Consider the following 22,990-nt stretch of genomic DNA (forward strand, 5'->3'; position numbering starts at 1 on the left):
TATAAATATACCAGATTGGCTAGACTGATAACACTCTCAGAACATTAAAAAAAAAGATATACAGGTTAAAGAGCAGCTCAAGCTTCATACAATTCCTTTTCCATTGTGCATATAAATGGTCTTTTGGACTGAGATGTACAGTCCTGCTTGAGATAGTTTACCAAGTCTGTGTGATATCATAAAAGATTCAGTATCATATGATAAAGCCAAGGTTTTGCTTGCAGAAATGATAAATTCTTCCTAGTAAAGATATACACAAATGCAGATACTTGGTCCATGCTATAAACTCGATGACTTTTATTGCTGTTAGTTGGAAATATGAAGGAGTGTCCTTCCTATGTCTCAAAGCTTATGTTGTTAAAGTTTCGTGAGTTACAAACAAAACAGGTGGTTGAAGATGTAGAATGCAGAGGTAATATAGAAATATCAGTCAATCCAATATTTTTTGTCCACACTGTTAGGTGACCAGAAACATCAACTAAACCATGGAGATATGGTTGAATCAATCATCCACAGATGACTTCATCCTCTTGGGCATTTTTTCTCACAGTCCAACTGACCTTGTCCTCTTCTCTGTTGTTATGGTGGTCTTCACAGTGGCCCTCTGTGGTAATGTCCTCCTCCTCTTCCTCATCTATGGAGATCCTCAACTTCACACACCCATGTACTTCTTCCTCAGTCAGCTCTCCCTCATGGACCTCATATTGGTCTGTACCAATGTGCCGAAGATGGTGGTCAATTTCCTGACTGGCGGGAAGTCCATCTCCTTTGTGGGTTGTGGCATACAAATTGGCCTCTTTGTGTGTCTTGTGGGATCTGAAGGGTTCTTGCTGGGATTCATGGCTTATGACCGCTATGTAGCCATTAGCCACCCACTTCACTATCCTGTCCTCATGAGTCAGAGGGTCTGTCTTCAAATTGTTGGGAGCTCCTGGGCCTTTGGGATAATAGATGGTGTGATACAGATGGTGGTAGTAATGACTTTCCCATACTGTGGCTTGAGAGAAGTGAACCACTTCTTTTGTGAGATGCTTTCCTTGTTGAAACTAGCCTGTATAGACACATCCATTTTTGAGAACGTGATATATGCTTGCTGTGTCTTCATGCTGTTTCTTCCCTTCTCAATCACCGTGGCCTCCTATGCTTTCATCCTGAGGGCTGTGCTCCTCATGCGCTCTGCTCAGGCAGGCAAGAAGGCTCTGGCCACCTGTTCCTCTCACCTAACAGCTGTCTCCCTCTTCTATGGGGCAGCCATGTTCATCTACCTGAGGCCTCAGCGCTACCGGGTGCCTAGTCATGACAAGATGGTCTCTATTTTCTACACAGTCCTTACTCCTATGCTCAACCCCCTCATTTATAGCTTGAGAAACCGCGATGTGATGAGGGCCCTAAGGAAGGGGCTGGACCATTGCAGGATTAGCAGCCAGCACTGAACACAACACAGGGCATCCTGTGTCTGGCAGTATCATCTCCTTGTTCTGTAAATTCGGGTAAATAATCTTTGTGTGAGGCTCTGTTTCCTCATTAATAGTGATGATCAGGGTCACCTAGATGGCTCAGTTGGTTAGGTGTCCAACTGTTGATTATCAGCTCAGGTCATGATCTCACTAGTTCATGAGATCAAGCCCCACCTCCAGCTCTGTGCTTGAGATTCTCTCTCTGCCCTCCCCAACTGTTCTCTCTCTCTCTCTCTCTTTGTATCTCAAAATAAATAAATGAACATTAAAAATGTTTAATAAAATGAAATAAAAATGGTGATGATAATAACACCTGAAGGCTTGGGGATGTCTTTTTAAACCCTAAACCCTCTCTATGTCTAGTGAAAAACCAGCTTTTTTTGTAACCCAATATTTTGTGAGTTAATTCACTTTTAAAATACATTACACTGGAATATAGGACTTTGTAAATTCAAGCACTGTGCAGAAGTAAGTCATTGGAATCATTAGCACTTATTATTTAAAACTGGAATTATTCTCTATCAGAGGCAGCCCTGAGCTTAATTTCTTAACGCTTACTGCTAATCTCTACCATTGAATTCAGAACCTACTGTATGCCAGGCAACATACTATGTTCCATATGTGTATATATAGATACCATTTGTCTCTGATTTATATAAGGTCTCACACTAGTGTCTTAGATGAAAAACAAGCTTATAAAATTCTCTTTAGAGAGTGCTCTCCCTTGACGTCTGGAACTGGGAAACTTTTTTTAACATATAAGTGGGGGTTTTTGGCTTTTTAAGTTTTTAATTCCAGTTAGTTCATGTGCAGTGTTACATTAGTTTCAGGTGTACAATATAGTAATTCAACACTTCCATACATTACCCTGTGCTCATCACAAGTGCACTCCTTAATCCCCATCATCTATTTCATCCACCACCACCACCACCCCCGTAACTATCAGCTTGTTCTCTATAGTTAAGAGTGTTTCTTGATTTCTCTAAGAGTCTGTTTCTTGATTTGTTTTTTTTTCTTTTGCTTGTTTGTTTAATTTCCTAAATTCCACATATGAGTGAAATCATATGATATGTGTCTTTCTCTGACTGACTTATTTCGCTTAGCTTTATATTTTCTAGCTCCATTAATGTCATTGCAAATGGCAAGATGTCTTTCTTTTTTATGGCTGAATAGAATTTCATTTATATATACCACATCTTTATCCATTCCTCTATCGATGGACTTTTGGTCTGATTCTATATCTTGGCTATTGTAGATATGCTGATATAAACATTGGGGGGCATGTATCCCTTTGAATTAGTATTTTTGTATTTTGGGGGCAGGTACCTAGTGCTGCAGTTGCTCAATCATAAGGTAATTCTACTTTTAACTTATTTTTCAATGAATTTATTGTCAAATTAGCTAATATACAGAGTATACAGTGTGCTCTTGGCCTCAGGAGTAGATGCCCATGATTCATCACTTACATACAACACCCAGTGCTCATCCCAACAAGTGCTCTCAACTTTTTGAGGAACCTCCTTACTGTTTTCCAGAATGATTGCACCAATTTGTATTCCCACCAATGGTGCAAGAGTGTTCCTTTATCTCCACATCCTCGCCAACACCTGTTGTTTCTTGTATTGTTGATTTTAGCCATTCTGACAGATGTGAGATGATATCACATTATAATTTTGATTTGCATTTCCCATTGGTAAGTAATGATGAACATAATTTCATGTGTCTGTTTGCCATCTGTATGTCTTCTTTGGAGAAATGTCCGTTCGTGTCTTCTGCTCATTTTTTAATAGATTATTTTTGTGACCAAGAACTCTACACAGATTTATTGAAGTCTTTATATTCTTTAAAGAATAAAGTGCAAAGTCTTTGGGATTCTTGGGGAAAGGGGTAAAGACTCATTTATTGTCTGGCACGTAAGAAATATACAGGAAAGTGCTCTCTATATAATCCTCCAGCAAAATTAGCCACTTTTTATCACTTCAGTTTCTGTAACAGGAAAACTCAGTACACTGTTTTCCCATGGGAAGTTATGTTTGGAATATAAATGCCAGAATTTTATTTTTATTTGAAAATATATTTTCAAATATCTATATTTAAGTTATAGGTGTTATTTTTTATCCATCCATTTAAACTCTGTACAGCTTATGGACACATATGTAATAAAACTATCTTTTTCTGGGAAAAAATATTCTTTGTTGCATGCAGGGAAAAAAAGAGAGGACTATTTGGGTTCTGGAAGTTGGACTAAACCACAGGAAGTCATTTGCTCAGTTTTCAGGCTTGAAAAGAATGGAGGGCAGCAACTCTAATAGTAACTACAATTCTTAGGACCTACCATGGGGAGGCAACTTTAGATTGTCTATTCACTTTAATTTCACTACAAACATTTTGTGAACACTATTATATGCCTCTTACAGGCAAGGACACTTGGGCTCAGACAATTTAAGTCCCTTACCTTACCCTCATTCCTGAGTCCTCTCCACCTCTCCCTGAGACAGAGTCTGTTTGTTGGAGCACCTGAGATCCGCAGAGTACTTTGCAGGAGGTTCCCTTCCCTTGGAATTTAATTGCCAGACACTGGGGACAGAGATGTGACAGAGGAGAGGTCTCCAAGGATTTGTGAAAATATGAGCAACTTTCCTTAATCTCAACAGAGTGAAGAACAGTGGGTGCAAATAGGCGTGTCAGGGAATAAAACCTCTCAGCTGGGCGCTGGACCTGGCTCAGTGAGTGTTTCTTCCACCAGTGAGGCTCTGTTTCCTCATTGCTCATTCCTCATTTAAACAATCTTAGCATTTCTTCAAAACCTTTACACAGCCTTTGTGAGAGGCATTATTTCCTGCTTGTGGAAATATTTGCAGTGCCCAAAATACCTCAGTTAACACCCTTTTTCATGGGATTTGAGGAGATTCTGGAGTATTCACCACACAAGACTTTTCTCTTGGAAATTTCTCTTCTCTCCCTTTCTTAGGTCCCTCCTTCTGTTTCAGTCCCATTTCCTTCAAGAATATGGAGGTGCACTGGCTTTCCTTCACTGACACCCTGTTGCAGACCTACCTGACTAATCAGAGCAGCCCTCGCTTGGTGAATTCTGCTCTCCAAGGGCATAAGGCTCTAGATGGGACCTGCCCTCCTGACTCCCCCTCTCTTCCTGGTGTCATTGGTTAGGATGTTTTCATTAAGGGCCTTCCTTTCTATTTTTTTGTATGAACATTTTATTTTATTTTATTCTTTAATATGAAATTTATTGTCAAATTGGTTTCCATACAACACCCATCGATCATCCCAACAGGTGCCCTCCTCAATACCCATCACCCACCCTCCCCTCCCTCCCACCCCCCATCAACCCTCAGTTTGTTCTCAGTTTTCATGTGTTTTTAATATGAATTTATTGTCAAATTGGTTTCCATACAACACCCAGTGCAGATCCCAAAAGTTACCCTCCTCAATACCCATCACCCACCCTACCCTCCCTCCCACCCCCCTTCAACCCTCAGTTTATTCTCAGTTTTTAGGAGTCTCTCATGGTTTGGCTCTCTCCCTCTATAACCTTTTTTTTTTCCTTCTCCTCCCCCATGGTCTTCTGTTAAGTTTTTCAGGATCCACATAAGAGTGAAAAGATTTGGTATCTGTCTTTCCTTGTATGGCTTATTTCACTTAGCATGACACTCTCCAGTTCCATCCACGTTACTACCAAAGGCCATATTTCATTCTTTCTCATTGCCATGTAGTATTCCATTGTGTACATAAACCACAATTTATTTATCCATTCATAGTTGATGGACATTTAGGCTCTTTCCATAATTTGGCTATTGTTGAAAGTGCTGTTATAAACATTGGGGTACAAGTGCCCCTATGCATCAGCACTCCTGTATCCCGTGGGTAAATTCCTAGCAGTGCTATTGCTGGGTCGTAGGGTAGATCTATTGTTAATTTTTTGAGGAACCTCCACACTGTTTTCCAGAGCAGCAGCAACAGTTTGCATTCCCACCAACAGGGCAAGAGGGTTACCATTTCTCCACATCCTCTCCAGCATCTATAGTCTCCTGATTTGTTCATTTTAGCCACTCTGACTGGCGTGAGGTGGTATCTCAGTGTGGTTTTGATTTGTATTTCCCTGATGAGGAGCGACGTTGAGCATCTTTTCATGTGCCTGTTGGCCATCCGGATGTCTTCTTTAGAGAAGTGTCTATTCATGTTTTCTGCCCATTTCTTCACTGGGTTATTTGTTTTTCAAGTGTGGAGTTTGGTGAGTTCTGTATAGATTTTGGATACTAGCCCTTTGTCTCATACGTCATTTGCAAATATCTTTTCCCATTCTGTCAGTTGCCTTTTAGTTTTGTTGATTGTTTCCTTTGCAGTGCAGAAACTTTTATCTTCGTGAGGTCCCAATAGTTCATTTTTGCTTTTAATTTCCTTGTTTTGGGGGATGTGTCAAGTGAGATATTGCTGCGGCTGAAGTCAGAGAGGTTTTTTCCTGCTTTCCCCTCTAGGGTTTTGATGGTTTCCTGTCTCACATTCAGGTCCTTTATCCATTTTGAGTTTATTTTTGTGTATGGTGTAAGAAAGTGGTCTAGTTTCATTCTTTTGCGTGTTGCTGTCCAGTTCTCCCAGCACCATTTGTTAAAGAGACTGTCTTTTTTCTATTGGATATTCTTTCCTTCTTTGTCAAAGATGAGTTGGCCATACTTTTGTGGGTGCAGTTCTGGAGTCTCTATTCTATTCCATTGGTCTATATGTCTGTTTTTGTGCCAATACCATGCTGTCTTGATGATTACAGCTTTGTAGTAGAGGCTAAAGTCTGGGATTGTGATGCCTCCCGCTTTGGTCTTCTTCTTCAAAATTACTTTGGCTATTCAGGGTCTTTTGTGGTTCCATACAAATTTTAGGATTGCTTGTTCTAGCTTCGAGAAGAATGCTGGTGCAATTTTGATTGGGACTGCATTGAATGTGGAGATAGCTTTGGGTAGTATTGACATTTTAACAATATTTATTCTTCCAATCCATGAGCACGGAATGTTTTTCCATTTTTTTTTATATCATCTTCAACTTTCTTCATAAGCTTCCTATAGTTTTCAACATACAGATCTTTTACATCTTTGGTTAGGTTTATTCCTAGGTATTTTATGCTTCTTGGTGCAATTGTGAATGGGATCAGTTTCTTTATTTGTCTTTCTGTTGCTTCATTATTAGTGTATAAGAATGCAACTGATGTCTGTACATTAATTTTGTATCCTGAGACTTTGCTGAATTCACGTATCATTTCTAGCAGACTTTTGGTGCAGCGTATTGGCATTTCCATGTATAATATGTCATCTGCAAAAAGTGAATGCTTGACTTCATCTTTGCCAATTTTGATGTCTTTGATTTCCTTTTGTTGTCTGATTGCTGATGCTAGAACTTCCAACACTATATTAAACAACATTGGTGAGAGTGGACATCCCTGTCATGTTCCTGATCTCAGGGGGAAGGCTCTCAGTTTCTCCCCATTGAGGATGATATTAGCTGTGGGCTTTTCATAAATGACTTTTATGATGTTTAAGTATGTTCCTTCTATCCTGACTTTCTTGAGGGTTTTTATTGAGAAAGGATGTTGAATTTTGTCAAATTCTTTTTCTGCATCGATTGACAGGATCATATGGTTCTTGTCTTTTCTTTTATTAATGTGATGTATCACATACATTGATTTGCGAATGTTGAACAAGCCCTGCAGCCCAGGAATGAATGCCACTTGATCATGGTGAATAATTCTTTTTATATGCTGTTGAATTCGATTTGCTAGTATCTTGCTGAGAATTTTTGCATCTATATTCATCAGGGATATTGGCCTGTAGTTCTCTTTTTTTGCTGGGTCTCTCTATGGTTTGGGAATCAAAGTAATGCTGGCTTCATAGGATGAGACTGGAAGTTTTCCTTCCCTTTCTATGTTTTGGAACAGCTTGAGAAGGATAGGTATTATCTCTGCTTTAAATGTCTGGTAGAATTCCCCAGGGAAGCCATCTGGTCCTGGACTCTTATTTTTGGGGAGATTTTTGATGACTGATTCAATTTCTTCCCTGGTTATGGGTCTGTTCAAGCTTTCTATTTCCTCCTGATTGAGTTTTGGTAGTGTGTGGGTGCTTAGGAATTTGTCCATTTCTTCCAGGTTGTCCAGTTTGTTGGCACATAATTTTTTATAGTATTCCCTGATAATTGCTTGCATTTCTGAGGGATTGCTTGTAATAATTCCATTTTCAATCATGATTTTATCTATTTGGGTCATCTCCCTTTTCTTTTTGAGAAGTAAGGGTCTTCCTTTCTGAATAATTTCATTTACCATTTCTGTCATCGGATGTTTAAAAATGTTTGCTCTTAATTCATAACTAAAAACTTTTAAATAAAGGGAAGATTGAATCATATATTTCTTTTCTCTATGGGGTTGTAAAAGTTTTGTTTTTTCATCATTAAAAACAATATTCACAGGGTGCCTGGGTGGCTCAGTCAGTTAAGCGGCCAACTTTGGCTCAGATCATGATTTCACAGTTTGTGGGTTTGAGCCCTGTGTCAGGCTCTGTGCTGACATCTCAGAGCCTGAAGCCTGCTTCAGATTCTGTGTCTCCTTCTTTCTATGCCTCTCCCCTGCTTGCATTCTGTCCCTCTCAGTCTCTCTCAAAAGTAAATAAACATTAAAAAAATATTAGGGGCACCTGGGTGGTTCAGTCAATTAAATGCCGGATTTTGACTCAGGTCATGATCTCATGGTTCATGAGTTCAAGCCCCGTTTCAGACTCTGTGTTGACAGCTAAGAGCCTGGAACCTGCTTGGAATTCTGTGTCTCCCTCTCTGCCCCTACTCCACTACACTTTGTCTCTCTGTCTCTCAAAAACAAATAAACATTAAAAAGTGTTTAAAAAACCCAATTCTCATTCAGTATCAAATGAACATGTGTCAGAGATTTTATGCAATTCATTAATTAATGGGAAACTCAAACAGTAAAGGTAGTTCCATGAGCAAAGGGGGTTTATACAGGCCATCAGAAAATTTATTTTGAGAAATCAAAGAATGGATTGCTGGGAAGATGGTGGAGTAAGAGGACCCTAAGTTCACCTCGTCCCACGTATACAACTAGATAACACTCACATCAGTGTAAATAACCCAGAAAATGACCCAAAGACTGGCAGAACAAACTCCACAACTAAATGTAGAGAAGAGGTCATGTTGAAGGGGGTAGAAAGGCACAGAGTGGGAAGTTTAAATGTACCTATAGGATCTCCTGCTGATATAGAGAAGGGAGAGAAACAGACTATCACATCAAGGAACCTACACAGAGAAGATGATTGACATTGAAAAGGAGAGTGGCCAGATTTTGTAAGTTCTTACAAAGAGCGGGAATTAAAACCTGCAATTTTATTTATTTTTTTAATATAATTAATTGTCAAATTGGCTTCCATACAACACTCAGTGCTCATCCCAACAAGTGGCCTCCTCAATGCCCATCACCCACTTTCCCCTCTCCCCCACCCCCCATCAACTCTTAGTTTGTTCTTTGTATTGTTCTCTTACAGTTTGCCTCCCTCCCTCTCTGTTTGTAACTTTTCCCCCTCCCCCTCCCCCATGGACTTCTGTTAAGTTTCTCAAGATCCACATATGAGTGAAAACATATGGTATCTTTCTCTGACTGACTTATTTCACTTAGCATAATACCCTCCAGTTCCATCCACGTTGCTGCAAATGGCCAGATTTCATTCTTTCTCATTGTCATGTAGTATTCCATTGTATATATGAACCACATCTTATTTATCCATTCATTAGGCTCTTTCCATATTTTGACTATTGTTGAAAGTGCTGCTATAAACATTGGGGTACATGTGCCCCTATGCATCAGCACTCTTGTATCCCATGGGTAAATTCCTAGCAGTGCTATTGCTGAATCATAGGGTAGTTCTATTTTTAATTTTTTGAGGAACCTCCACACTGTTTGCCAGAGTGACTGCACCAGTTTGCATTCCCACCAACAGGGCAAGAGGGTTCCCGTTTCTCCACATCCTCGCCAGCATCTATAGTCTCCTGATTTGTTCATTTTAGCCACTCTGACCAGTGTGCGGTGGTATCTCAGTGTGGCTTTGATTTGTATATTGGGACCTCATGAAAATAAAAAGTTTCTGTACTGCAAAGGAAACAACCAACAAAACTAAAAGGCAACTCATAGAATGGGAAAAGATATTTGCAAATGACATATCGGATAAAGGGCTAGTATCCAAAATCTATAAAGAACTCACCAAACTCCACACCCCCCCAAAAAAAAATAATCCAATGAAGAAATGGGCAGAAGACATGAATAGACACTTTTCCAAAGAAGACATCCAGATGGCCAACAGGCACATGAAATGCCGCTCATCATCAGGGAAAAACCTGCAATTTTAAAAATCAATGGGCTTGGCTCTGGGAGAAGCAAGAGGGTTAGAGAAAACAGTCTTGCCCCTAAAGAGACAGCACAAAAAACAGCCCATGGAGATGCAGTAAAGAAGTCACAGTTTGAAAAACATGTAGGGCATATGGAAGGACATAGTTTACACATCTCAGAGCATGTTCTGGAAGGACAGAAATGGTTGGGAGACTCTTGCTGTGATTTTTAAAGAATGTTTATTTATTTTGAGGGAGGGGAGAGGGAGGAGAGAGAGAGCACATATGTATGAGTGGGGGAGGAGCAGAGAAAGAGAATCCCAAGCAGGCTTCACACTGTCAGTGCAGAGCCTTATGTAGGGCTCGCCTTGAACTCATGAACTGTGAGATCATGACCTGAGCTGAAATCAAGAGGTGGGCACTTAACTGACTGAGCCACCCAGGCACCCTTCTTGCTTGATTTTGTCTTGTTATTTCATTTGGTACATGTTCTTCTATCTCTTCATTTTGCCTGAGTCTCTCTGTCTGTTTCTGTGGGTTAGGAAAGTCAGCTAAGTCTCCTGCTCTTTAAAGTAGTGGCTTTATGAGGATGAGATTTTGTAATGCCCTGAAGTGCAATGCTCCCTGTTAGCCTGAATCTGGCATTCAGGGTTGTGTCCTATGTGTTGCATGCATCCTGCTGTTGTGGCTGAGCCACTTTTTCCTTCAGTCCAGTCATCTGCAATGGTTCTTTACCTCTTGTGGGCTGTGTGATCCCTGTGGTGTTAGTGGGCCAGTCTAGAACTGCCTTAGCTTGAGTTGAGGCAGACCAGGTGTTTGCGAGGTATAGTAACACCAAACTGCAGGGGGCTTTCTGTGTATTGTCCACTGAGAAGCTTTCATTGGTGTACAGGGCCCTTGCTGGGGCCTCCATCTGACTAGTGTGTGGAGATTTTCCCCTCTCCTTGGAGCAGGAGTCTTTTTGGAGTGGTGTTGGCACATGTCAGGCCTACTTGCACACTGCCAAGCTTGTGATTCGCTTTGGACGGTCTCTGGTCAAGAGAGTATTGGAGGGGGACCCACAGCACCAGGAGTAAAGCAGGTCTGCTGGAGGAGGTAGATCCACCAAAGCACAGGGAGGGTATGTGGCTGTGTTAGCAAGTTAATGGGTCAGTGAGTGTTGGCACCTAGCTGGTACCCACTGATGGCATGTATTTATGCTGGGTGGTTGGCAAGAAAAATGGTGCCTGCCAGCTCCTTTGTTACTCAAAAAATACAAAAATACTAATTCAAAGGGATACATGCCCCCCAATGTTTATAGTAGCATTATCTATAATAGCCAAGATATGTAAATAGCCCAAGGTGTCTGTCAATTGATGAATGAATAAAGAAGATGTGGTTTATATATACAATGGAATACTACTTGGCAATGAGAAAGAATGAAATCTGGCCATTTGCAGCAGCGTGCATGGAACTGGAAGGTAATATGCTGAGTGAAATAAGTATGTCAGAGAAGGACAGATACCATATGTTTTCACTCCTATGTGGATCTTGAGAAACTTAATGGAAGACCATGGGGGAAGGGAAAGGGGGGAAAAAGTAGCTACAAACAGAGAGGGAGGGAGACAAACCATAAGAGATCCTTAAGTATAGAAAACAAACTGAGGGTGGATGGGGAGTGGAGGAGAGGGGGAAACAGGTGATGGGCATTGAGGAGGGCACTTGTTGGGATAAGCACTGGGTGTTGTATGTAAGTGATGAACCCCATCACCTACCCCAAAAACCAAGAGCACACTTTACACACTATATGTTAGCCAATTTGACAATAACACACACACACACACACACACACACACACACACACACACACAAATGGAATGCTCTGTGAGAGAGGCAAACCAAGAAACAGACTCTTAACTATAAAGAACAACTGATGGTTACCAGAGGGGAGGTGGGTGGAGGGGTTGGGTTAAGTAATGGGAATTAGGAGTGCACTTGTTGTTACCAGCACCAGGTGTTGTACAGAAGTGTTGAATCACTATATTGTATACCTGAAATAATATTACACTATATGTTAACTAACTGGGATTTATATAAAAACTTAAAAGAAAAAAGGGAGACTCTTTGAGTGGAAAGGAGAGACCAAAAGTGACAGTATACAGATAGGACACACAAAAACAGTAAAAATCAGTCAAGGAACTCACAGAAGAGGATGTAAAATATACTACATATACCTAAAACATGGGGAGAAGAGATAAGAATGGGTTCAAACTTAAATGACCATCAACTTAATATAGACTGCTAGTGCAGAAGAGGTTTTAGACAAACCTAATGGTAACCCCATATCAAAAAACACTAATATATATACAAAAAGTAAATAGAAAGGAATCCAAATATGTCACTAAAGAAAATCAGCAAGGGGGCACCTGGGTGACTCAGTTGGCTGAGTGTCCAATTCTTGATTTTTGGCTCAGCTCATGATCTCAGGGTTTGTGGGATCAAGTCCTGTGCTGGGCTCTGTGCTGACAGCATGCAGCTTGCTTGGTATTCTCTCTCTGCCCCTCCCCCACTCTCTTTTTCTATGTCTCTCAAAATGAATAAGCATAAAAAAAAAAGAAGATCAGCAAAATATGAAAGACAAGAAAGGGCCAGAGAAAATCTTCAGGAACAACCACAAAACAAGTAACAAAATGGCAATAAATACATATCTATAAATAATTAACTTGAATTTAAATGGGCTAAATGCTCTAATCAAAAGACATAGGGTGACAGAATGGATAAAAATACAAAACTCAGGGGGCACGTAGGTGGTTCAGTTGGTTAAGCATCTGAGTCTTGATTTCAGCTCAGGTCATGATCTCACAGTTCATGGGATCAAGCCCCACGTTGGGCTCTGCACTGACAGCATGGAACTTGCTTGGGATTCTCACTGTTCCTTTCTCTCTGTCCCTCCCCCATTCATGCTCTCTCTCACAATAAATAAATAAATAAATAAATAAATAAATAAATAAATAATTTTTTAAAATACAAGACTTAGGGTGCCTGGGTGGCTCAGTCGGTTAAGCATCCGACTTCAGCTCAGGTCATGATCTCACAGTCTGTAAGTTCGAGCCCCATGTCAGGCTCTGTGCTAACTGCTCAGAGCCTGGAGCCTGCTTCACATTCTGTGTCTCCCTCTCTCTCTGCCCCTCCCCTGCTCATGCTCTGTCTCTCTCTGTCTCAAAAATAAAATAAAAACATTTATAAATAAATAAATAAATAATTTAAATAAAAAAAGAGAAAAAAGAAAGTGAGGGGATGAAGAAACATTTATCATGCAAATGGATGTCAAAGGAAAGCCAGGTTAAGAATCTTTATATCAGAAAAATAGACTTTAAAATAAACACTGTAATAAGAGACACTAAAGGACACTATATAATTATAAAGGGGACAATTCAACAGAAGATATAACAATTATAAATATTTATGAACCCAACATGGAAGCACCCAAATATATAAAACTGTTGATAACAAACATAAAGGAACTAACCAATAATAATACAGAAGTAGTAAGGGATGTTTATGCCCCACTTACATCAATGGACAGATCATCTAAATAGAAAATCAACAAGGAAGCAAAGGCTTTAAATGACACACTGGACCAGATGGACTTAACAGATATATTCAGAATATTCCATCCTAAAACAGCAGAATATGCATTCTTTTCAATTGCACATGGAACAGTCCCCAGAATAGATCACATACTAGGTCACAAACCAGGCCTCAACAAATTCATGACAATTGAATCATACCTTACTTCTTTTCTGACCACAATGCTATGAAACGTGAAATCAACCACATGAAAAAATCTGGAAAGACACAAATACGTGGAGGTTAAATAACATTGAGGAAATCAAATAAAAAATTTAAAAAGTACATGGAAACAAATAAAAATGAAAACACAATGGTCAAAATCATTGGGATGCAGCAAAACCTGTTCTAAGGGGAAAGTTTATAGCAATACAGGCCTACCTCAAAAGCCACAAAAATTTCAAATAAACAATCTACCCTTACACCTGAAGAAGCTAGAAAAATAACAACAACAAACCCAAAACTGATAGAAGGAAGGACATAATAAAGATTAGGGAAAAATAAATGAAATAGAAACTAAAACAACTATAGAACAGATCAATGAAATCAGGAGTTGATTCTTTGAAAAGATTAACAAAATTAGCCAGACTCATTTAAAAAGAAAGAAAGAAAGAAAGAACAAAAGAAAGAAAGAAAAAAAGAGAAAAGAAAGAGAGAGAGAAAGGACGCAAATACAAAATTACAAATGAATGAGGAGAAATAACAACCAACACCACAGAAATACAAATAACTATAAGAAAATATTATGAAAAATGATATGCCAACAAATTGGATTACCTAGAAGAAATGGCTAAATTCTTAGAGACATAGACAGAACTGAATCAGGAAGAAATAGAAAATTTGAACAGACCAACTACCAGCAATGAAATTGAATCAGTAATAAAGAAACTCCCAAAAGACAAAAGTCCAGGGCCAGACACCTTAACAGGCAATTTCTACCAAGCATTTAAAGCATTTAAAGAATACCTATTCTTCTCCTCAAACTATTTCAAAAATAGAAGAGGAAGTAAAGCTTCCAAAAATCATTCTATGAGGCCAGCATTACCCTGATACCAAAACCAGACAAAGACTCAAAAAAAAAAAAAAAAAAAAAAAACTACAGGCTAGTATCTCTGATAAGCATAGGTGCAAAAATCCTCAAGAAAATATTAGCAAACCAAATCCAACAATATTTAAAAAATCATTCACTGGGTGTTGTATGGAATTGTTGAATCACTGTGTTGTACACCTGAAACTAATATAACATTGTATGTTAACTATACTGGAATTTTAAAATATAATAAAATAAATAAAAATAAAAATAAAATCATGTTCAAATAAGATTCCATAATATAAAAGTGTTTAATGTCTTATCAGGCAATAAATCAGGCCTTTGCAATCATGTTTTTCACTGGACACAAACCCATAAATTAACATGGCCCTCCCCAGTGTTTGGGCTTAAACCAGGTAGTAAATTGCAAACTCAACAATAAATGCAGATGTCTGCATCTGACAGACATCATCACCACTCAAACCATGAATCCAGACTCAATAACTGCTGCCACCAAAAGGGAATAATTATCTACTATGTCTGCACAGAGCCTGAACCAAACTTGACCAGTAACCAGAAATGAAAACAGGACACAAACACACAACACCAGAAAAGAAAAAGAGACACAGTAAAATAAATTTCTTAACGCTTCAGGAAGCATTCTGGGTTCCCACATGACATATACTTGACATACTTGGGTTTAGACAGTCCATGAGGTGCACTTCTTCAGCAAAGTGTATCTGTTCTCTCAAGTGAGTTCACACAAGCAACAAAAATTTTTTAAAGGTAAAAACCTGAACCTTGTACAAATATAAAATAAATATGTGTTGGGGCGCCTGGGTGGCTCAGTCGGTTGGGCGTCCAACTTCAGCTCAGGTCACGATCTCACAGTCCGTGAGTTCGAGCCCCGCGTCGGGCTCTGTGCTGACAGCTCAGAGCCTGGAGCCTGCTTCACATTCTGTGTCTCCCTCTCTCTCTGCCCCTTCCCTGCTCATGCTGTGTCTCTCTCTGTCTCAAAAATAAATAAACATTAAAAAAAAATTTTAAAAAATAAATAAAATAAAATAAATATGTGTCAAAGATTTTATTCAACTTATATTGATTAATGAAGCAAACAATAATATGGTAAAGTTGGTTCAAAAGCACTCGAGAAGTTGGGATTTATAAGCAATCTAATAAAGGAATAATCAAATAAAACTGCAAGGTTAGGTACAAAACTGGTTAATGTCCTCAGGGTAATTAATTAAATCTTTTCCATCAGACAGAAATTTACAAGTTAATGATGTAAACTCACAGTGCTTGGGCTCTAATCAAATAGTAAATAGCAATGACAAACATGGGAATACTCCCCTATGGTATTTATAACTTGGGTGTGAGCCTGTGAAACAATAACATTAAAAGAATATGTATTCATCCTCCAGATTATTTCCAAATTTGTGGTAATTTTAACTCAGAATATAGATGATATTTAAAGCCATGAGACTGGGTGAGATAGTTAATGAGCCTTGTGTTGCCTAAAAACAGGACAGTAGGGGCTCCTGGGTGGCTCAGTTGGTTAGACTCTTAATCAGACTCTTAATCTCAGATAAGATCTTGATCTCAGGGTTGTGAGTTCAAGCCCTGTGGTGGAATACATAGATAGACAGATAAAAACAGGAATGGTTAAGAAATCCCACCACCCTTTGGGTTTCCAGAAATGGTTAAGGAGCTAACCACAAAAGACCAATCCTGCTCTCACACAGTCTAAGATAAAACCTGCCCCTACCCTTCCTTGGTGAACTCCCTAGTTTTATAAACCTTAAGTTTCCCTCCTCTTCTTTGAGACTTCCCTCATCACCAAATGTTTTCCCTATTACAATAGCTTGAATAAAATCAACTCTTTAACTATTGAGTGCATTTTGTCTTTGATAATCATTTATGGATTAATTATAGTAAAAGAAGAGTCTTTGCTTTGTCTATGAAACACTCCATTCTTTGCCTATATTTCTCCAAATTAATTATTAAAGTAAATTACCATGTGCATTTTTAAAAGGTAACAAATCCAAAACATAGGAAAGTATACATAGTGAAAAGTGTGTCTCCTTTTTACTTCTTCCTCCTGCCGCCTGGTTGACCTCCAAAATCAACCACTATTACAAGTTCCCTTCATTTTTTTCAAGAGGTGCAATGTTTTTCACTGTGTGGACGGGCCATAATTTATTTTACTGATCATCTACTGATAGCCACTTATATACGGCCCAGGTACCAAATTAGTTTTAAGTTATATAATATTAAGTGTCTTTCTAGTTATACTCTTCATTTTTATCCCTCTTTTTGCTTTGTCCAAATTTCAATTTGATCCAAAGTCTCCTCTTCCAGGAAGCATTCCCTGCTTAAACCCATGTCAACTCATATCTCTCCAGGATTTTACACCCCTCAATCATAAGTATCTTGGATGTGTCAACCAGACTATCTATAATCATAGGACCTCTAGACTGGAAGAAAATTCAGATAACAATTTAGCCAAATCCATTAAGGCAGGAATTTGCACTACAATCACCCAAACACATGTTTTACAGTCTTTGCCTCTGCTGGTGATAAGAGATTTCTATTTCATTTTACTTGCATTTCTTGGCATAGATCTTGTGTCTTTAATTCATTTCCTTGGACAAGGACCAGGTTTTCAATTGAAAAATACCTGCTAAATACTTAGGACCCAGAAATGTGGTGAGTTCTAGGTTACAAAATGTTCCCATAGGATTGCCCTCATGTTCAGACACACGATTCAATCAACTAACTGAAATTAGTTGTAATAATCTCATAACTAGTCTCACTGTGCACAACTCCAAACTTAGAAGTTTGCTAAAATAAGGAAATGAGGGAGAGGGAGAGAGAAAGAAAATATACATGAAAATGGGAGAACAAAGGAAATAAGAATCTGGCTTAGGAGGACAAACATCAGAGTTTGAGATAATTTTTGTGTATGCTTGAAATTTTCCTAATAAACAGTTAAAAAGACTCATAGGCCACTGGGTTTTGCCCTTATCAATTCCTTTCCCACCAAGTTTCCAGTTCAGCTCACTGGGGGACTTTGGGGCACATGTATAGCAAATCTTCATCATAACCAGATCAATTTTTTTAATGACTATAAAAATTATTTTACACGTGAAGTTTCAGACTGTTTGTGTTTTAGTTTATTAAAGTAGTTCATTAAAAATTAAAAACCAGGATCGTATCTGTCATATTCACACTTTACCCCATAATCTGACCCTTGGAAAACAAACATCTGCCCTTGTGCATTAGTTGGGATCAGAGATTTCCCTTCTCCGCTCAGGAAAACAAGCAGCCAACAGAGGGCAGCAGAGAGCCAAGAACCCAAACAGGCCAGACAATAAATCGTGGGTACCGGTTTGGGGGGGGGGGGGGGGGGGGTGTTTTAGTTTTTGTTTTGTTTTCGTGAATAAATGCAAATCATGGGTCATTTCATCAAAAAAGTAAAGGTGAGATTAGACACAAGAAATAGGATTGTTGGGTTTTTTTGTAAAGCGTTATTATTCACATTAGCCTGCTAGCTAGAGAGGCTTTCGTAGCCATTGGAACTAGGCCTAGAAAAATAAATCTAGTCATTGGTGAAAGAAAGAGGAAAAGGGAGTCCAGACTATACCATCTTTCCTGTCTTCTTCCCTGGACAAGCTTCCTAGCCTCTCTGTAAATCAGTGTTCTCCTCTGTAAAATGGGGATAGTAGTACCTACTTCAGAAGGTTGCTCTAGCAGTAATATGAGTGAAGTCTGTGAAGCACGGGCCCAGTACATAGCAAGACTAGGTGTTAGTTCTTGCCTATTGTTATTAATCTTAGCAAAGGCATGCTGGTTTATAAAGATGGGTGTGGTGGGACTTGGTGGAATGGGCACTTTGAAGGGTAGTAGGAAACATGCAGGCAGAGAGGATGAGTCACAATTGTTGGAATCTCAAAAGCCAAACCAAGGATCCTGGCCAGGGTAAGCTGGTGAGCAAGGGGCTGGAATGGAGAAACTTCCAAATGCTGCTGAGAGTTCCTAATGAGATGACCTCTCCTCTCCCCACCCAAGAGCCACCATTATTCCTGAGTTTCTTGGGACTACAGTATGTCCACGTACCTCCTGAAGACCTACTGTGGTAGCTATCAGAAGTCCACAGGGCTGGAGACCTACTATACCTAGGGCAACCTGGCAGGACAATTCTGGGCCTTTCTATGGAGCAGGCATATTTACTCCCAGCACCCCCCTTCCAGGGCCATCCAGAAAAGTCTAGTCTATTTGGTTCTTTCTGTGTGTGGTCCTGAGCTAGTACCTAAGAGTTACATACAACCCTTCACATACTATAAAACAAAGTAAAATAAATATCATCCTGCCATTAGCAGCTCAAATTCACCATCCCACAAAGACAACTGCAGGAAGGAAATGGTGTGAGTCACCCACAAATACTTTAGCCTGTCAGAGTCCCCAAGCTCAGAAGGTTGTAGAGGCTTTGGATAACCCCACATAAGGGGCACAGAATGGAGAGGCCATTCTAGAAGGAAGGGAAAGTGCGCAGGGGAATAGTGAGGCAAATGGCCAGTCAGCTGAGGTTCCAAATGTGTGAGAAAAGTAGCCAGCTGGGACTGTGGTGTCAACCTTAAAAGTAAGCAGCCAGTCATTTTGCCAGGAAAAAAAAAAAAGGATTTATTCAGGAATAGCAGAAGAATTGTGATTTAGGGCAAGCAAGCTATAGAAAAAGCCATAGTTAAGTCCCAAGATCAAAGGAGAGGAATCTTACTGTAGAGAGTAATGAGAAGTTGGGAGGGACTGCTTTGAATGAAAATCCATTGGAAGAAAACAAGAGTTCAAGGTGGTAATGGTTTCTCATTGGCTGAGTTGTGGTATTTTCCTATTGTCTGAGCTTGTTGCTGGACAAGGAGAAATTTTTCCTTCCACCTACGGGAGTGGTAAAGTAGGCTTCTTGCTGGGAATGCAAGGTACTTATCTTCCTGTTGGAGTCTATGGACCAGGACTGGTGGCACGTGAGAGCGCCCCCTTCTGGCCTCCCCTCTCCATTTTATTTATTTGGGTTTTTTTTTCTTTTGATGTTATAATTTTAGTTTTAATTTTTTTTAATTTTTATTTAACTATTTTTTAAATTTATATTTGAGTTAGTTAGCCTATAGTGCAACAATGATTTCAGGAGTAGATTCCTTAATGCCCCTTACCCATTTAGCCCATCCTCCCTCCCACAACCCCTCCAGTAACCCTCTGTTTGTTCTCCATATTTAAGAGTCTCTCATGTTTTTCCCCCTCCCTGTTTTTTTATATTTTTGCTTCCCTTGCCTTATGTTCATCTGTTTTGTATCTAAAAGTCTTCATATGTGTGAAGTCATATGATATTTGTCTTTCTGACTAATTATTGTTTGTTTTTTGTTTATTGCTTTTAATGTTTATTTATTTTTGAGAGAGAGTGTGAGCAGGGGAGGGGCAGTGAGGTGGGGGGGGGGGGGGCGGGGACAGAGGATCCAAAGCGGACTCTGTGTTGACAACAGTTAGAGCGATGCAGGGCTCAAACTAGTGAACTGTGAGATCATAACCTGAGACAAAGTCAGACACTCAACCCACTGAGCCACCTAGGCGCCCCTCCCCACTCCATTTTAAATTAAGTTTCTTTTATTCAGTTTCACAATGGGCTGGAACCAGACTGGCAAGTCAGGTCTGAAAAAATGAGCACGAGCTGGGGCTTCATGGTAGACAGTGACCGCTCAAACTCTCTCCTTGGTACATGCCACCAAGAAATCCTCCAGGGCGGGGTGGGAACCAGGATCTTCAGCATCACTGGGGGTGGGCAGCCATGTGAAAAAGCTGAAAGACACACACAGGAAAGGGGAGAAATGGGAAAAGATTGAAGGCACATGCCATTTGCACATGTTACAAATCCAGGCACCCCAGATTAACCTACAAACATGCTAACATGTCAGAAATGTCAGGGGAGGGAAGTGGGTGGGCCATGAGCATAACAGAGAATAAATAACTGAATTTGAAGAAGTGAATAAATTTAAAAACTAGAGAAAGGGCTTGCACAGATGAAGCTGGAACAGAAATGAACTGAGGAGTCTAATCAGCTTTGGGCATGAAGTCCCAAACAGGTGTTTTTAAATCAGGTCCTAGAGGCAGGTGATCAGGAAGGAAAGAGGTCAGTTATGACCCAGATAAGAAACATTCCCACGACCTCATCCTTGTAGAGGCTGGAGGATAGAGGTGGCCCATGATTAGCCTAGTATTTTCCTGGTCTCCTCACTTGTGAACATTGGAAGCAGGGTACGCGGTAGGCATTTGACAAAATAACCTCTACATGTTATTCTCTCCTGTTCACCAGGGCACTTTACACCATTCATTTTCTTTCCTTGAATTCTTGCCTTTGAGGACTGGCTGATGAGAAGGACTTTTTTGGCAAACTCACCCTGACTCTCTCATAATGGGAATGAGTGGGAGCCCAGTCTTCTCATGTTCTCCCTGTCTTCAAGGATACCCCTATGGGTCCTCCTGAGACAATTACCAGCTTTGTCCCAACCCAGGGCAGGGAAGCCAGTGGTTGGAAGAGCTCTGAGAACAAACAGCTCTTTCTCTGAACTCCTACTATGTCCCAGGTCCAGGCCAAGAGCTCCAGGGATCAATTATATAGGAAGAACAATCCCAGGAAGGGGTACTTGGGAAGCATTTGGGGATGGGTACCCTATCATATGTCACATGGGTCACCTTATCTAACTGTAATAAAAGAAGCCCAGAAAATATACTCTTTATCTTGGCCTTAACCCACCCTGATAATGGGCAGGATATTCAGCAAAGATGTTGGAAACAGGACAAATCAAAATGCCATGAAAATGAGGTATTTTGGAGTCAGAAGAGACCTTTTAAGATCACCCCATTCTACCTTCTTATTTTACAGATGTGAAAACAGACTTAGATAGGTGTGACAGGCTCATGTCACAGAGCAGGTCCTCCCTCCATGCTCTAGGCTCTGCCTATGGCCTCTCAGAACCATGCATTCCTGGAACTGAATTCTCATGGATTTCCGTATGGTCAGTGACCAAGCCAATCTGGTTTTACCCTGGATGCTGGACTTATGATGGGTCCCTCCAAGTCTGGACTCTGCCTCTGTGCTGAGCTAGAGTACTGGTGAACAAAAGTCACTTTCTCAAGAGACCTCAGTACTTTCAGGTACAGTCCTAGAATATGGCAAGGCCCAAGGGAAACTTTGAGGAACCCTGAGCCCAGTACCCACCTTCAGGTCAGATGAAGTGAGTACATAGGGAGTTGGTCTGAAACCTTCTCCAGAAAGCTGCCTGGAGTCCCCAGGTGGAAGATGTCACTCCCCCCACTCCTTCAGTATCTTCTCTGTCCCTCTTTTGGCATCTGCTTCATTCTATCCTGTACTTACACAGTAAGTAAGACACAGTACTTACATTCAGTTAAGTTTTGGAAACCAATGAACACACCAAACTCCCTCTCATCCCTAGAACAACACCAAGAGTGGATGACCAAGGTTATGCCCCCATTAAAGAGCCCATCCAGGAGAGAAGTAAGGGCTGTGGGGTCTGGGCCAAGTAAGGAATGCTGAGGGATCATTCTGGCCAGCAAAGGAAGGATCTAGCAGAAAAGGACAGTTCCTGTTCCTGCAGTGGGCACAGTAATGCTTCACTTCGCCTTTGGAGCCCTGGCAGGTTTCCCTGGAGCTGTTGCCAAAGACATCTGGCTTCATGCCAGCTGGAGGCTCTGGGTCCTCTCCCACTGGGAACAGCTGACACACTTGCTTACATCTACTCCCTCTAGCAGACTTGCAGGCCCAGTAAGTTTCTTGGCATAACCAAGGGCCTTGTTATGGTTCCTGAGAGATGCTTGCCTCCCTGGCAGCACACCTGTTAGAAACTTTGGCATTAATGAGCCCTGGAGGGAGGCAGGATGCAGAAGGAACTGGGGGGGAGGGGTGGTGGGTAGGGATTTGAGGCCTGAGGAACAGGTGACCTCAACCCTCTTGGGCGTCATATGCCACTTCAGAAGCTCCTAAAACAGCTTCAGAATGCCAGGCTCTGAGCAACCTGCTTTACATATACTCTCTCAGTTAAGAGAAAAACAGTTTAGGCTGCAAGAAATGGGCCAACTCCCAACACTTTTATTTTTTTCTTACTATCATTATTGTTGTTGATAATCACACTAGCCTCAGCCCAGCACCCCCAGCCTCTCTACCTTTTGTCTTACCCTACCCTTCTGATCTGGTCAGACCTTAGATGTTCCCCTCCTACCCGCCCCGCCATCACTGAGCACTCTTCATTCTTTTTGGTCTGCATATTGTATCTTCCATTGTTCCTCCTCCCAGCCTATAAATGCTGGTCAGCAGGTTCCTTCTGCCTCCTTTCCTCCCTGCTGTATCCCGTGGGCCTAAACAGTGTCTTCCTTGACACACCTGATGATTCAGTAAGCATTTCTCAGTCCTGACTTGTGCTTTGCACACACTAACTCCTTCAACCCTCCT

At 40.5% G+C, this 22,990-nt stretch overlaps 1 protein-coding gene across 1 annotated transcript; it reads left to right on the forward strand.

The window, feature by feature from the left end:
- The first annotated feature begins 485 nt into the window (after nucleotides 1-485).
- LOC122200005 (olfactory receptor 2V2) lies at nucleotides 486-1,433 on the forward strand. The gene has a single exon (XM_042905415.1). It carries the CDS (start codon nucleotides 486-488, stop codon nucleotides 1,431-1,433), a length of 948 nt encoding a protein of 315 aa, XP_042761349.1.
- The last annotated feature ends 21,557 nt before the right edge of the window (nucleotides 1,434-22,990 follow it).

Source organism: Panthera leo, chromosome A1, assembly GCF_018350215.1.
Source record: "Panthera leo isolate Ple1 chromosome A1, P.leo_Ple1_pat1.1, whole genome shotgun sequence".
In the NCBI taxonomy this organism is placed as follows: Eukaryota; Metazoa; Chordata; class Mammalia; order Carnivora; family Felidae; genus Panthera; species Panthera leo.

What these genes read in the sequence shown, in the direction of transcription:
- LOC122200005 (XM_042905415.1), top strand. Translation starts at nt 486, where the DNA reads ATGGAGATATGGTTGAATCAATCATCCACAGATGACTTCATCCTCTTG.